The sequence below is a fragment of the Fomitiporia mediterranea genome, assembly GCF_000271605.1.
Source record: "Fomitiporia mediterranea MF3/22 unplaced genomic scaffold FOMMEscaffold_1, whole genome shotgun sequence".
NCBI lineage: Eukaryota > Fungi > Basidiomycota > Agaricomycetes > Hymenochaetales > Hymenochaetaceae > Fomitiporia > Fomitiporia mediterranea.
This window is the reverse complement of record NW_006760386.1, coordinates 3268165-3284014: the sequence shown is the minus strand read 5'-3', so window position 1 is coordinate 3284014 and position 15850 is coordinate 3268165. Positions and strand designations below refer to the sequence as shown.

At 38.7% G+C, this 15850-nt stretch overlaps 4 protein-coding genes across 4 annotated transcripts; 1 reads left to right on the top strand and 3 right to left on the bottom strand.

Moving 5' to 3' along the window:
- Positions 1 to 49: 49 nt before the first annotated feature.
- FOMMEDRAFT_150508 (acyl-CoA N-acyltransferase) lies at positions 50 to 1353 on the bottom strand (the record flags this gene model as incomplete). The annotated part of the gene is made up of 4 exons (XM_007261805.1): positions 50 to 171; positions 257 to 407; positions 484 to 1205; positions 1266 to 1353. 4 exons carry the CDS (start codon positions 1351 to 1353, stop codon positions 50 to 52), a joined length of 1083 nt encoding a protein of 360 aa, XP_007261867.1.
- Positions 1354 to 8830: 7477 nt separating this feature from the next.
- On the bottom strand, positions 8831 to 10275 carry FmMnP2a (manganese peroxidase). The gene is made up of 4 exons (XM_007261804.1): positions 9734 to 10275; positions 9288 to 9665; positions 9096 to 9225; positions 8831 to 9041 (listed from the first exon to the last, which is right to left on the bottom strand). The coding sequence occupies exons 1-4, from the start codon at positions 10245 to 10247 to the stop codon at positions 9029 to 9031; spliced, it is 1035 nt and encodes a 344-aa protein (XP_007261866.1). The 5' UTR covers positions 10248 to 10275; the 3' UTR covers positions 8831 to 9028.
- A 42-nt stretch (positions 10276 to 10317) lies between these two features.
- On the bottom strand, positions 10318 to 11621 carry FOMMEDRAFT_138023 (uncharacterized protein). The gene is made up of 2 exons (XM_007261803.1): positions 11314 to 11621; positions 10318 to 11264 (listed from the first exon to the last, which is right to left on the bottom strand). Exon 2 carries the CDS (start codon positions 10834 to 10836, stop codon positions 10645 to 10647), a length of 192 nt encoding a protein of 63 aa, XP_007261865.1. The 5' UTR covers positions 10837 to 11264; positions 11314 to 11621; the 3' UTR covers positions 10318 to 10644.
- A 481-nt stretch (positions 11622 to 12102) lies between these two features.
- FOMMEDRAFT_116345 (uncharacterized protein) lies at positions 12103 to 13340 on the top strand. Its single transcript, XM_007261802.1, has 6 exons — positions 12103 to 12236; positions 12303 to 12374; positions 12437 to 12497; positions 12560 to 12651; positions 12703 to 12843; positions 12912 to 13340. The coding sequence occupies exons 1-6, from the start codon at positions 12194 to 12196 to the stop codon at positions 13118 to 13120; spliced, it is 618 nt and encodes a 205-aa protein (XP_007261864.1). The 5' UTR covers positions 12103 to 12193; the 3' UTR covers positions 13121 to 13340.
- The last annotated feature ends 2510 nt before the right edge of the window (positions 13341 to 15850 follow it).

The following is a 15850-nucleotide window of genomic DNA, read 5'->3' as shown; positions in this document are numbered from 1 at the left end:
TTCAGGATTCATAAGAGCTTGTCTATAGATCACATCACTTTCAAGCACATCAAGCTCTATACCCAACCCGCGTGCAAACAAGCCAGAACTCCTTTCCACCTTCAAGGCACCATCCAAGTGGACCAAGATCACAATCTGCGCAAATCAGCAGTTTTAACTTGGGTCGTGCACCTTTAAGTTCCGGAAGCGCATGGGATGCGAATGATAAGATAAATCAGATGCACACATCCTCTTTAAAACCAGGGTATATACTTACCTTGGTTCGCCGAGTCCCGATCAACAGTCCGCGAAAACCCAGTATTTTCGAAGGCCATTGGACTAGGCTCCACAAGCCAGCAAGCAGTAGCGCTGCCAACTGGCGGGAGAGAGGCAAGCAAACTTGAGGGCGACTTATCCACAGGTTCGAGCTAAACAATACAAATAGAAACATATTAGCATGCATATTCAAAACAACAGAATCATAAGCCGAAAGAAATATCTGACCTCAACAAGCTCCTTATCAACAAGTCGACCAACACCCGGCTTCAGAATGACGCATCCGCATCTAGGACGAGGACATAACAAATCGTACTTGTTTGTTTTGGGATCTCCAGGAGCAGCAGAGGAGGAGACACCGTTGATACCGTCTGAGAACGAAGGAAGAAGGCGTGCGGAAGGTCGACTTCGAGACGAACTTTGCTGCTGTTGGAGTGCTTCCAAGAGGCCCGGGGGAATCGATCCAGAGGATTCTGGTAGTGGCTCGTCTGGGGTACTTGAAGGACCCTCACCCGGAAGTTCGGTTCTCATCTCGTGCCAGGGCAACGCGCCATGAACGACCGAACTTGGCCCTAAGTACTCAAATCCAGCTCTTTCGTACAGCGGTCGCATGTCTTCATGACAGATTAACAGTACCCGTTTATATAAACCAGCACTTCTCATCCGAGCAACAAACTCTTTGAGAAGCGAAAGGGCAACTCCACGCTGTTGGTACGTTGCTTCCACAACTACAGCATGTACGCATACAGAAGGACCATTGGGATCATGCTTCTTCATCGACTCCTCAGTAAGTATCGAAGAGTTGGATTGCGTTGCACAGATATAACCAATGAGCCTTCTCCTTGAGCTTTCCGGAGGTGGAGGTAGAAAAGCGCCTAGGAACAAACTCGGCGCGAGCTCCTGGCGCATTCGAAATTGCTCAAGAGTGGCAGCTTCATCTGGAGGAAACGCTAACAACCGTAACATGCACGGTCAGTAAGACGCTGTTTTTGTGTCAATGTCACGCCCACCTGTAGTCTCAATCGCATGAGCAACGGGAACTTCATCGGCAGTAATAAGATCGAAAGTTAGGTCTTGAGGGAGGCGATTGCTTGTCATGGTCAGAATTCAAGTGCAATGCTAAATAGATTCGAGGCTATGTATTTGGCGTCGATCTTTATGTAATCCCAATCACGCACCTAAAGCACCCAGGCGAAGTAGCCCAACCCAATTGTAAGGATTTGATTTACTGGTTTGTATTTTATTATCACTACATTGCTGATTGTGTCAGATCATTGCACAGTGGGACTCACAAGCACATATATTCTCATTGTAGTTAGTTACACTTCCTCCTCATGTATCTACACATGTATACCCCTATAAAAGACAGTATTGACTGCTGGGTAAAGGGGATTCTTTTCCCCTGACCCCTTGCTCGAGTACTAGGTTATCCCAGTCAGTAGTTGAGTGAACTAAGGGCAATTAGAATTCTCTTGTAAGGAACAGTGAGTTTCCTTACATATTTTTGACTGTACCCACCTAGCACCAAAACCCCTTGCTAGACACTGAGGAACTGAAGGGTCTGATTAACCCTAGGTCTCCCTCATTGTCTAGTACCCCTCAGGATTTTTTAGTGAGTAAAGTTACAATTTTCGAGTAGAAACAGAGACTACTTACTAGATTGGCCTCTAGTAGGTTCACAATGCTTCAGAATACTGTAGAACACTTCTGAAACATATTATCACATATTAATATGGACTAGTACTGAATATGCTGGAGGTTTGCATTGATTGGATGGGTTGAGGACCAGGCATCCATGATAGTGAAAAGGAACAAACAGGTGCATATTGAGTTTACAGACAATGGACAACAAGATTATCCATTAGATATTGATTACAATGTGGTTGCTGAGCCTTGACTAACAATTCCTAGAGAGTACCCAAGTCCAGATATTAATACTAACATACTAGAATGTAAGTCCTCATCCCTTGTAGGCTGGAGGCAACCTAATGAACTTATACTAGGTGATAAGTTCTTGTCTACACAAGGCTAGAGGCACCTTAATGAACTAGTACATACTAATAATGTAGAACTAAGGTATGTAACTGTACTAGTACATATAGTTAGACAGATGTATAATGTAGAGCAGACACTAGTAAGTATTCACACTACTAGGCTTAAAGAAATAGTAAACAAAGGTACAGAGAGTAGAAACACTTAGGCAATTGTTCTTAAGGATTCAGACAGTTGAGTTCAGAATGAACAGACAATTGGATTTGAGGATTCATCCAATCAAATATAGAAGGTTGAGTTTGAGGATTTGCTCAATCAATTTCAGACTACTGAGTTTAAGGATTCACTCAATAGAGGACAGACAATTTGGTTTAAGGATTCACCAAGTTGATATAGAGAGCTAACAGTAAGTATTAAGGAATTTGTAAGCTAGTACAAGAGTTACAGAGTGTATATAGTTAGTATCAGTAAGAGTGTGGATGAGTATCCAGTGAGTACACTTACTTTAGAACAGAAACACATTGACAACAGTAATGTAGAGGGTAATGAGACACTTAAGACCCTTTTAGGTAGTAAAGAAAGTAGCCAGGACTCAAAGGACAAGAGTAACAGACAAGGCTAGGAGAGCCAGACATTAGAATTACAGAGATCTAATAAGGAACAAGATTTCTAGAAGGCAAGTAAGACCTTCAGACACATTACAAGAGTCAGAGCAATTAAGATAGACATAGAACATGTCAGCCCATTCTATAGTTTAATAGACATCAACAATTTGAATAAAAGAATGTACAAGTTTGATAGAATGTATTAGGAAGAGGAGAAAGCAACTCCTTCATCAAACAAGAGTAGACTTGATAGTATAGTAACAGAAAAGTGTGAAACACTTCAGGCAGGCTACAGAACAAAAGCCAGACATGCTACAGTACCTACAGACAGTAGAGATTAGAACTATTGATCTAAGAGTGTAGAAGAAACACTCAAGAGTCTAGACAAACTATTACATTTGTAGAAAGTGAAAGGAAAGTGTAAAGTAAAAGGAAAACACAAAGTACAAGGAATAGAATGAAAACTAGAACTGCTAAGCATTCAATACAATTGTGAAATCAATTCAGACTATCTAAGCAAAACAGACATTGTATTTACAGAACAGTACTTTGAGGATAGCAAAAGTGAATGCAAATTAGAACTGTAAGGATTAGTACTTGATCTAAAGAGTGAAAATCAAGTATACACCTACAAAATCAAGTGTTTAACCTTATACATAGTAGATATTGACTACACATTGTACAGGAGCAATGTACAGGAGTACTACAATAGATACAACACTCTAGCCAGGTCTAGGAATAAGAGAGAAAGTGAAATACTTAGATATATGTGGTCTCAAATGGAAATACTAAGTTTTTCAGGACATTAGAGTATCCCTTGCAAAAATAAAAGGAACAAACAATCCTATAGTAATACTTCACAATTGAAAGCAGTCCCAGGCAAGGTATACACTAGTAGTATTAGTGAGAACAAAATCAATTCAGAGTACAGTAAACTATACAGTTCAAAGCTATATATTAAGTACAGTAAGTATAAGAATAGCTCCAACTGTAGTTCAAGAACAAACAATGGACACAAGCATAACAAAGTACTGAATAATGTTTAGAAAAGTATATTTGCATCAGTAAGACTTTCAGAGAGCCTAGCAAAGAATAGCTATGTATATAGAGTGATACAGAGCTTTAGGAGATAGAGAAAGGGAAATCTTGACTTAGAATCAGACTCAGACAGTAATAATTCAGATTCCTCTTCATCCAATGACAATAATCAAAGTAATACTTTATTCAAACTGTCAGACATTAATTCAAGTAATACAGAGGCTACTAAGAAGTGTAAGAAATGCTTGAGGAAGAAACAGAACAAAGAACTCTTTAAATAAAAGATACAAATGTATAGTGTAGAACTAATAGCTCCTACAGTATACTCAAGTGAACCAGACTTGCAAAAGTATACAAAGTTTGTTATTGAAGTCAATTAGTACATGAAACAATCAGGACTTCATCATTTCCCTAAGAGCCAAGTAGGGATAATGCTAGGTTTTATTAAGGGAAAAGTAATGAATTTCTATTTGCAAAAGATTGTAAACCATGAGTATAAATGGACACTTGCTCAGTTCTTTAGAGGACTTATGAACTTTTGTTTCCCTTCCAACTTTACTGAAATACTATGAAAAGAGTTCAATACTTTGAAACAAGGTAATAGGAATGTTCAGGATTATTTGTACAATCTAGAGATGAAAGCTACAAATCTAGGAAACATTTCTTAGCAAGATTTGACTAGACAGGCATAGTATAAATTGAATTCCAAGTACTAGAGGCAATTACAATTAGATTGCTTGAATCTAGACACAGTAGATTACTCAATCTTCAAGGATAGGCTTGAAAGTATTGAGAAAGCAAATGAATCTATAGGAATCAAATAGTACATAGATTCTAGACATTAATTCTATCTGTAAGAATGTAGTAATGATTCTCAGAGTGATTATTTGTATACAGACAGTTCTGATAATTCAGGAAACAATCAATTCACTCTACAGGATAGTGAAAGTAATGATTCAGATCATAGTGACTCTAGTCAGTATACTATACATACAAGTAGTACAAACACTAAAGGAAAGGCTAGGCAATTGTATTATCCATTAAGGAACAATGACTAGTATGAAAGCAAGACAGGAAACTATTAGAGAACATATGCTACAGGTTTCAAACATCATTCCTAATTGAAATTGGATGAAATGAGAGTAAAAGGACTATGTTTCATTTGTAAACAAGATGATCATTTAGCTAGGAATTGTCCTACTTATAATACAATCATATTGAACAATGTGTAGGATAATAGTTTATTATCTAGTAATGTCAGTATTGGTTACACTACTTTAGATAAGTTAGCAAACAACTTGGACAGTAAGAACTATATAGAATTAGAGTTGATTACAGACTATGACACAGATTCTTACATATCTAGTAGTAATATACATGTTTTATCAATTTGGATACTTTGTAAAGGTAATACTAAGGATTCAGTAACAGAACAAGAGAGTTCTACAATGGAACACAAGTTCAGGCATGTGAACAACACATTTGAAAGAGTGAATTTAGTATATTTAAGACTCTATGAGACTACAGGACTAAGGAATAGTACAGTAAACAAGTAGAACTGTATGAAACAGTACTAGATAGCTATATTAAGGTACAGACAACTGTATAAAGCATACAATAACATTTTACGTTTGAAAGCACAGGCATACAGTGTAGAAAGGATTCTACAAGACTACAGATACACATAGTACATAGAAAGGACTAGGAAACACACATACAACTATTGTTTCAAGGAATCTAAGACACTACAGGTGTAGGGCAACATATATATGAACACTTCAGAGACACTACTACTGATTCTTAGAGCCACAAATTGAAACAACACTCTTAAGAAATACAGACTGTTTACAGACAACAGGAATGTGTACTAGGACATTAGGAAAGGACCTGAGAATGTTAGAAGATTGGAATATAACTAGCCAGATAGTATTATGGTTTACAAGACAATGCAAGTAGTAAACTACATAAGTAGGACAATCTATCAAGCATTACTAGACTATAAAATACAACTACTCTTAGATACTGAGAAATATTTCAATCCAAACAATTCACACAGGTATTCTATTAAGTTAGAAGGCTACATCATGTATTAGAAGACAGACATTAGTACATTAAGTAAGGAAAAGTGTATATACATTAAGGATAAGATGATACTACTTCAGAATAAGTATTAGGCATAGAAATATATTAACAGTAATAGAAAGACACAGACATACACATACACAGTTGATTCTATTCAGTACAGGGAGAGATACAGGATTAGTATTGAGTACTACAAAGGAACTATGTCAGTTGACATTAGAACAGACATTTCCATCTTTAGAATTGAAGAAACAGTCTATAATGAGCACAATCAAAGTAATTTGTATAGAACAATGTTCTATAAGGTACAATTGAATGTTATGCTACAAAACTATTCAGTTCATAATAAAGAATTGTTCAGAAATGTCAGAACCAGCTTAGACTACAAGGATATATTGTACAGAACACAGTTTCAGGAGAACATAAGGTATTACATTGTGAAATACACTTTCAGACAGTCAGGATTCATTAGAATAAACTCAGGATACTTTATTAGATGTAGTATAAGTATTACAGGCACTCAAATGAATGTGCTAGTACACATATACTTAGGATACATAGTAAGAATTGTGTTATTCAAGCTACAGGATGACAATTACAACCTACAGGATGTAAAACCACTACAATCTATGTAATATAATGATAGTAAGACACTACTGAGACCAGGAATGGATATGCTTTGTATGGAACAAAGTTCAGAAGTTTAGAGGGCAACTTCAAGCTAGAGAACAGGTTTGAAACCTAAACAATCTACTCAATCTGCTCAATCTGCTCAAACAGATTATCACACTACTTTAAGGGAAAGTGAAGGCAATACACATACAGTCAGCAAATATCAGAGTAATAGTGAATTAGGAATGATTGAACAGACTATTCAAGTATTCAGGAATAATACTTTAACAATACAGAAGGAAATAGAGTATTAGGAAGCTCTAGAACATCTATTAAACAATGATACAGTTTAATCTACTCTAAGAATGAATAGCTACAATCAGTTTGAAGTACAAAATCATACAGAGAACCTCTCCAGACAATACAGATATGTTCTAGAACAGTACCAGACATTTTACACTGAAAATAAAGTCATATTTTGATGAGAGGGCAAGAGGCACACACATTGTATTGTATACACACTCTTTAAGTATACAATCATGTTTGAACACACATTTTTCTTACTTAAGATACTATGAGATGATTTTACAAAGGACTTTACAGTACCAGACAGTATCAGTACTATAGGAAACAGGACACACAACAGGTACACAAGGAAAGAATACATTAGAACAAGGACAAGGACACAGAAAGACAGGAAGTCAATACTAGAACACATTGATCCACACATGAATTTGCTAAATGAACAGGGAATTAGTAGCATACACTCAGGACTTCAGGCAGCACTACTGTACATACAGACAGGACTTTTCATTAAGACAGACATAGAACAACACAGTATACAGACAGTTACAGTACTCAGGAAAGTAGAGAACACTACTTAGACATTTTGTGATAGAATATTGTACTATAAGACATTGAAAGTATATTTAGACAATTCAGGAATCAAATCAATCAACTTATAAAGATACAAATGAGTCAAGACACAAGGAGACAGTATGAGAATACAGTAGGACATTCATTGTACACAGAGATACTATACATATACACACATATCTAGTAATATTAGGCTCATACATTACAATCTCATTGAAATCAAGATGATATTTTCATTCAAGGACAAATATTATACTCTAAGTTGTACTCTACAATTAGTATTTGGACATTAGGCTTAACAGGATATCCAGTTTTGTATCACAGTTAGTTATTACAAGTAAAAGAGTACACATTTGGACTAATACAAGTACAAAGCATTACATTTGTAGGAACTAGTCTATTAGAAAAATTGAGGACATAGTAGAGGAATTTTAGAATACATCTCTACTATCTATTATTGTATGACTATCCTACAGGAGTAGAGAAACACACAAGGTCAGCTAGAAGCTATAATGCTAATACATTCTATTAAGGAAGAAGGCTATAGCTTTGTCAATCAGGAATTTACCTCTACACTTCCTAAAGATGTGGGAGAAGAGAATATTTGTAATTACTACACTACTAGAATTTCCACTTCTATACATATTAATCTATACTGTGTGTCTCAGAATACTCAAGAGCCAAAACACTATATCTCCCCAGGAACTCTACTGATTCTCTTTGAAAAGTGTTGTATTAATAGTGACAATCAAGAGGAAACTTTTCTACTAATTGACTATACAGTAATATTGACTACATTTAATTCTATTAATGTTTTATCTAGTTTCACATAGTTTGGAACCATGCTACTCACTGTCCAGAACACCACCAACATCTTAATACACACCAGATCAACTTCAGATCACTTCAGAGAGGCAGTACTACATTACAACAATGTTTCCCATATGTATGGGCAAGGTATTTTATTATTTACTTGTTACTAACTGTTACTTTAAGTAAGTTCACTACCTTTTCTACTAATTTTTAGTATTTAGGACTAAATGCTAGAGGGCAAGTGTAAGGATTTGATTTACTGGTTTGTATTTTATTATCACTACATTGCTGATCATGTCAGATCATTGCACAGTAGGACCCACAAGTGTATATATTCTCATTGTAGTTAGTTACACTTCCTCCTCATGTATCTACACATGTATACCCTTATAAAAGACAGTATTGACTGCTGGGTAAAGGGGATTCTTTTCCCCTGACCCCTTGCTCAAGTACTAGGTTATCCCAGTCAGTAGTTGAGTGAACTAAGGGCAATTAGAATTCTCTTGTGAGGAACAGTGAGTTTCCTTACACTAATGAAGCAAATGTTCCTTTCAATTTTGCCGTCAATCTTTAGTAACATTCAAGTACATTCACATAACACATCAAGATACAATTATGTATCGTTTTCCTATCACCACAGGCGGAGCAGTATAAAAAACACATAATGTTACGACAACAGACACCCAGAAGCCCAAAATCAGACACCAAATATTAACTCTACATTACGACCCATACACCAATCAGTTATTTAATTCTCAGAACTCATTACTATGCCACGAAAAATCAATAATTTTTCGACTGCCAATCAAGATGATAACTTACACGGGAGTGACTGATGTGACAGCCGTGTTCTGCGTAAGAGTCGGGAAAGGTGTTTGAGTGCACGCTGCATCGACATCGGAGAGGGTTGACGTTCCAGGGAAGAACGGGTCAGGGTTGTGCGCCGGAGGTTCTTGAAAATTTATCCTTAGTCACAAGTATCAAAAGGCAATACAGCAAAGGAGAGTAATTTACGAGGAATGAGTTCTGAGCAGTCAACGAGCTGAGAAACGTCCTGGCCAACAACAGCAAGCTTAGCCATGGCGGCGCCAAAAGCGCTACGCATCGAATTTTCGTCGTCAATGAAGCTCTGCCACGTGCACGAAGTACGGTCGTCACGGGCGATAGCCGCATCGGATGGAAGGCGAGCCTCTCCAGGAATCGCGGAGTGCAAACGTGTCTCGATGAAGAACTGACTATCGAAAATATGCGCAGTGCTGTCGAATGGTTCACCTTGAACAGTACCTGTGAGTGTATCGGCCGCGGCGAGTGAGTGGGATGCGAGCAAGGCAACAAGTTCGTCCGAACTGAAGCCAGCGTCGGCGAAGCGAGCGATGATAGTATCAACAGAGTCTAGAAAAAAGATACCACTGTCACTATGTTGATCAAGCTGGACCTAGATGAACAGATGAACAAATTACCTCCTGGTTGAGAAACGAGTCCATCAGGAGCTGCTGCAGTGGCGTTTGGACGACCCGCGAGGAACTGAACTTGGGGAGTGCCTTCGCAATTGGTGATGCCGAACGCACCAGCGAAGTGAACCAAGTCACCAGCGGAGACATTGTGCTTCGCAAGGAAAGGTTTCAATGCGTCGACGAAATCCTCGACACCGCCGTTACCACCGTTGGCGGCGAACGTCAGTTCTGTGTCAGAAAACGTGAGGATCGAGCCGTCAGCTCCGCCACCACCAAGAGTTGGCGAGAATGCAATCCCGTCGTGGAAAACCAGACGAAGCATTCCGCGGACCTCTTCACCACATTCATTCTCGAACAGATTGGTTTGAAGGTCATCGCGAAGAGCAAAGAAAGGACAACAGGCAGCATTTGTAGCAGTGTTAACGCCATCAGGGCAAGTAACACGACGAGTGAGTGCTGCAGAGGAGCCAGAGAGACTCGCAGCAAGGGAGGCGATGGCAAAGAGGGCCTTGAAAGACATTGTACAAAGAGATCAGGATAGCTAAGAGTACTGTTGTTGTCTCTGTCGAAATAGTTGGTCTGCATCGCTCTTTATACCTGCAGGACGAATGAAACATGTCGTCGATGATTGGATGAGTCTACATGGCCTTGCATTCATCAGATGAGTGAGTAAGGATGGATGATGCAACACAATGGACGTGGGAGGAGACAAGTGCGCTCAACGCCAGGGCCATCTATACCTTTGTTCCAGTGGAACGGTCAAATACTTGATGTATAGACGCGAAGCCAACATAGAGAATGCGGTGCAAGGGATTCGAAAACATTCTTAGAACTGGAGTCAAGTGCAATAGACCAATGCCGGTAATGTGTCCCGACAAGTCCGGTTACTGCTTTTTGCCATGTTAAGTGCGGCATCTTCAGTGACGAGTTGAGCAGCCCTTGTTCAGTGCGGGTAAGTACATCCTGCGTGCAAATTCTGGAACAAGCCCGATCGACGCGTCATTAGGATCGCCATATGGATCGTCACGAGAACCAAAATAGATCAGACGTATATTGATCATTGGTATTATCTTTGAGGCCACAGCATAACGAGCCCAGGATTTTCCCATGTCAAGCGGGCATAACAAGACGGGGGAGGAACCATAAAGTCGACGGTATTAGTAAAGGACGCCGACGTGGGAAGAAGACGAGAATAACGGGACCGTATACCACTGGGCGGGGCACTGTGTGGAAAACCGTTGCTAGCGAAAGAACGACAGGCACAAGCTCTAAGAATAGCAACCCGCTAGCTCGGAGCCGCCTCAGGGTGGGAGTTGCGACAGTCGTGGTCGACTCATATGGCAGGACTGGCCCTTCGCAGAAGTGAGATCCCACTCTCGGAATATTATTCCGGCTGGACTTGAGTGATACCCACTTATTTTTAAACGCATACTATGTAGTCTGTGTCGCCCACTGTCTCAATCGACGCGCCCTGCTCCGTTTGATGTGAGAGACAGTGGTCAGGGCGAACAGAAAGCCCAGATGCGTTTATGGATTCCTGTATAGAGATATAAATTTGGCTTGACAGGCGCGATGAGCTTGCCAACCTGCACTCAGTGACGAATGGAGCCACTCGTAATCCGGTATCAAAGCTCTCATTTCCAGAAGGGATTCACACACCGTCTGATTTTCTGCTTCCTCCTACCACTCCCATCGGTCAAGTAATAAAACTTCTATCCCCAGAGTCCATTCCACGATATGCATGGCTTCTTTGTCCATTTCCACGTCGCTTTCTTGCATATTTCGCAAGCCATGACCAAAGCACTGGTATCGACATCAGGACCACTATGAAACGTCGCTTCGCGCTTCTTCAATTGAGGGCTGTCCGCCCTCACCGCACAAAGCACAAGGTAAGAATAAGCCTGCATATCAAATGATTTACCCATCCCAACGCGCCGCAAGGCCTTAATCGCCGTTCAAGAAGACCGGACCAAGAGCTCATGTTCCTGAATCTTCACACCCATTCGATGGATGGGAACACGATTCGTGCATGTACGAGGACCGCGCAACTCTAGCATACAGATCAGACATTCTCGAACAAGTCATCTGTGCCATTGTGGTCCGACAAAAGCAGGAGCGAGAGAAAGAGACATTGGGAAGGAAATATTGTAACTCGTGTTGATTGTTGAGTCTGTTGCAGTTGAACATGTCGTTGCCAACAAGGGTTCTTTCTCACGTGATGCGAAAGTATCGAAGGTGACGATCACGCCAATCCCTGGTCTATTTATTTAATTATTATTGATCACACGCTGGGCCTGAGATGATTTCAAATAATGCCATCTATCGGTTGCTATCCTCGCTGGTCTGCTGTACGAACCTTTACCCAAAACCACCATCATCCCTTTCAGTAGGCCGTCGAGCCGCAGCCGGGTGCTGCTTTTTTCTTTTACTTCTCTCCTTCAAGTCAGCAGCAAATTTGCAAATACCATGGTGTATTCGGGAATAGGAAAGACCCGGTTGAAGGTACTCGGTATGTAAATTTGACAATTTTTGGATGTGTATTCCTTCACGAGCATGTTCCATATGGTCTTTGTAGGCACGCTTTACGTTGCGAACATTGTCGTCCTTGCGCTTTCTGCGCGCGTCAACCAGTTCCTGAATTTCTTTTGTACGTTCAACAAGAATAGCAAATGTACTCGACTCTGTCGCTAATCAGAACATCCCATTTAGTCATGGCCGACTTGTTTCCATTAGGATTATCTATTGCGACATTGGTTCTACTTTCTATTATGTATGTTTCTTCGAGAGTGCAACAACCAACAGGCTGGGTCTAATCTATTTCCTATTGTTCAGGTTCATTCTTGACCTGACAAGGCGCAACCCGATCACGTCTCGTCCACCGTTTGAAATCGCCATACTGTCTATTCTCACCATCATATGGCTCGGTGCGTCGAGACCCCTTTTTCTTTGCTTCTGTTCTTGACATGTAAGTCTAGCATCCAATGTGTTCTCGACGTCTCGCTGGAGATTCGTTCCTGTAGCGTGCAACAACATCCCCGACGGCTTTGCTGCAGAAAAGGAATGGTGCCGTGATCTACAGGCGTTGAAAGCTTTCGTATGGATTGAATGGGCCATCCGTATGCTTCATTTCACACATACTATTATTTATCCTACCGTGCTCATTATTGGTGCCACCTAATTTCAGTATTCCTGGCAACAATCTTCACAGTCCGTTATGCTGTTGTCCAACACGCGAAGGGAAATACAGACATCTGGCATACTGCTTTGTCGAATTACACTCCACGTGCAGACGGAGGGATGCATCGGAGATCGTCGAGTTTTTTCACTAGTTTCGGAGGGAACGGATTTGTTGTTAGAGACACCCATAGACCTCAAACCAATCTTGCCAATTAAGATCGCAACTTTGGTTGGATTTCTATACCAGCTTATGGCACGTTGAGCTATAGCATCTTTCCCCTATTCATTCATTTTACTCTTTGTATTGCTGGGGTTGTGTTTTTATTACCTAGTATAGACATGCAGGCACATGTAAATAGGCACAATCTTTACCAGTTGATGCTCCAATAGTTGTAGTATTTAAAATCAGAGCAATATGCTTGCTATCAATTACTTGCACCAGGAGCTTTGCTCCTCTTTGTACAATGTATTTACTGTTTCTAGACCTAGAAACAAGATAAAGATAATAAAATGCTTGTATTACAGTAAATTGTGAAATATGTTAAGTGTGTTCACTTTGCTTCTAAAGCTCTAGCTGAGCTGTGATTAGAGGAAACAATAGTTAAGGACTCTGTATACAATATACTAAGGAAACACATAAATAATAGGAGAAATACAGAACAATATATTTAAGTAGAACAAATATTATATGTATTACAAAAACTAATAATACAACTACAGAGGTACAGAGTTATAGATACATAAAAGAGGACAAATGTGTAGAAAATGCTTTTTGTTGTGGATCCACTAGAACAATGTAACCTTGTAGAGGTTATACACAATCTGTTAGCCTTATTATATGACTTATCTTATAAATAGCTCTAAGACATTCCTGAGACTGTATCTCTTCTTGTACCTCCTTCAATACTAGTCAATTGCCTGTTCTACAACCTGAGTGAGACATTGTCTCTACTTTTTTTTGAATGTTACAATTGTCTAGCCTACAAACTGTTATAAAGACTTACTAGCTCCTCCTACTGTCAACCTGCTACTTACTACTCATTACTTGTACCTACTACTTACTACCTAGACCTACTACTTACTACCTAGACCTACTACTTACTACCTACTACCTGTACTTGACTTACTACTAGTTACTAGCCACTTATTTATACTAACATACTCTGTCCTCTAGTCTAAATTAGTAGTTATAAGTCTAACTCTGCCCCTACTATAACAGACAGTCAAATGACCTTAAAGCTCCTTAGTAAATATGTCTACAAATGTACTACCTTCTTTATACACAAAAATATTTCTAACAATGAGTAAGTCTGCCTTATTATATATAGTCTTGAGCCTATTAAAGTCTGTAGTTGGTACACAGTCTAACCTGGCTGGATTAAGACTATAGAGTTTAAAGAGTTTATTATCAACCTTAAGGGAATTGTTCTTAAGTATAATTAGGACCTTAAGCTGTGTGATGAAATTAAAAATCTTAAGTAGGACAGAAAACATACTAACAAATTCTATTTTAAGATTCTTAGCCAAAACTATCTCCTTAGTAGAAGTCCTACTATCCTCTCTTACTAGAAGATCTGCTTTCTTATAAGTGCCTGTCTAAATATTAACCTTAAACAAGTGTACTCTAAAGAATTTAAGGTATTACTAACTTCTAAGACTAGCTTACTACTGTTTATAAGACTAAAAACTGTGTACACAACTACTATAAGCTTATTATAGATACAATCTGTAACTATAAGAGTAGTTATACTATACAGTTAGCTCCCTCTTTCTCTAGTCCCTTAAGGACTTTTAATACAATTTCTCAGACTTAAGAGAACAAAGTAAGCCTGAAAATTGAGAAACTCTCAACTATAGAGAAATTCATACTCAATTTATTCTTAAATATAGGATCTGACAGTCCTTTGTAAGATGATTAACATATATAAAACAACATTTGAAGCATGTCTATTACTAAAGTAGAGGGAATCTGTCTACATCTAAAGTACATACCCTCTCTACCATCTTTGAACTGTGTCAAGTCTGTACTAGTTGTATCAATTGTAACTAATCTCTAGCTTAATCAACTTCCTAACTATATACATGTTTTATTACAACTTGAGCCACTCACTATTACAAGTTCATTATTGTCCAATTAAGAAGAAGATATAGTAGTAGCTACTCTTAGGGTAGAAATACTCTCAACTGTCTATATTAATAACTCAGACAAGTATGTGTTTATAAACCCCTCTTAAATCTATTAGGAGTGTCTACTAAACAGTCTTACAACACTAAAACCCTTGTCTGTCTGTACTCTTATTAACAATAACTCTTCTCTAGTAATTATTAATAAAGTACTTGTATACAACCTTAGATTACCCTGTCTCTGTCTCTCTAGCCCTATTTATATCTCCCTTACTCTATTAAATTCTTCTTCTAATTCTTTACAAACCTTATATAAATACATTAAACTCTCCCCTACATCTGTTAATTACACCTGGAAATCCTATACTATTAGAGTAGTAGTTGCCTCCTTTCTATGTTTACTAATCATCCTAGGCCTACTGTTCTTACTTGTAAATAGAATTACAGTCTCTTATTATTATGTATAAACTATTTACTCTACTCTAAACTACTAGCTCCTACCTGTATCCTACTAGATTCTATCTTTACAAGTATTACAAGTTAACTCTCCCTCTCTAAACATTATCTTAGTAGTACATACAAAAATCTAACAGCTTACTTTACAGGATTAGCTCTCTAAGTTAAGTAATAGTCTGTATAAGTAATACACTTTACTTTTCTGTTTAGAGCTCCCCTATATAGACACACTCTTGTCTAATATATTCTACTACTTTAAATTAAAAGAACCAAACCTTTAGATAAAGTCTTACTAGTACTCCTACTCTAGAAAATATTATAATGTATAGAAGGTCCTTCTATAGAGTTATCTTCTAGCTAGCACAT

Excerpts from the sequence above, each read along its gene's own strand:
- FmMnP2a (XM_007261804.1), bottom strand. The coding sequence starts at position 10,247 with ATGTCTTTCAAGGCCCTCTTTGCCATCGCCTCCCTTGCTGCGAGTCTC. Across the intron at positions 9,666-9,733 it reads ACTCGTTTCTCAACCAGGAG|ACTCTGTTGATACTATCATC; the intron begins GTAATTTGTTCA and ends TCTTTTTTCTAG. Across the intron at positions 9,226-9,287 it reads CTGCTCAGAACTCATTCCTC|AACCTCCGGCGCACAACCCT; the intron begins GTAAATTACTCT and ends TAAATTTTCAAG.
- FOMMEDRAFT_116345 (XM_007261802.1), top strand. The coding sequence starts at position 12,194 with ATGGTGTATTCGGGAATAGGAAAGACCCGGTTGAAGGTACTCG. Across the intron at positions 12,498-12,559 it reads TTGGTTCTACTTTCTATTAT|GTTCATTCTTGACCTGACAA; the intron begins GTATGTTTCTTC and ends CCTATTGTTCAG. Across the intron at positions 12,652-12,702 it reads TCTCACCATCATATGGCTCG|CATCCAATGTGTTCTCGACG; the intron begins GTGCGTCGAGAC and ends ATGTAAGTCTAG.
- FOMMEDRAFT_138023 (XM_007261803.1), bottom strand. The coding sequence starts at position 10,836 with ATGGGAAAATCCTGGGCTCGTTATGCTGTGGCCTCAAAGATAATACCA.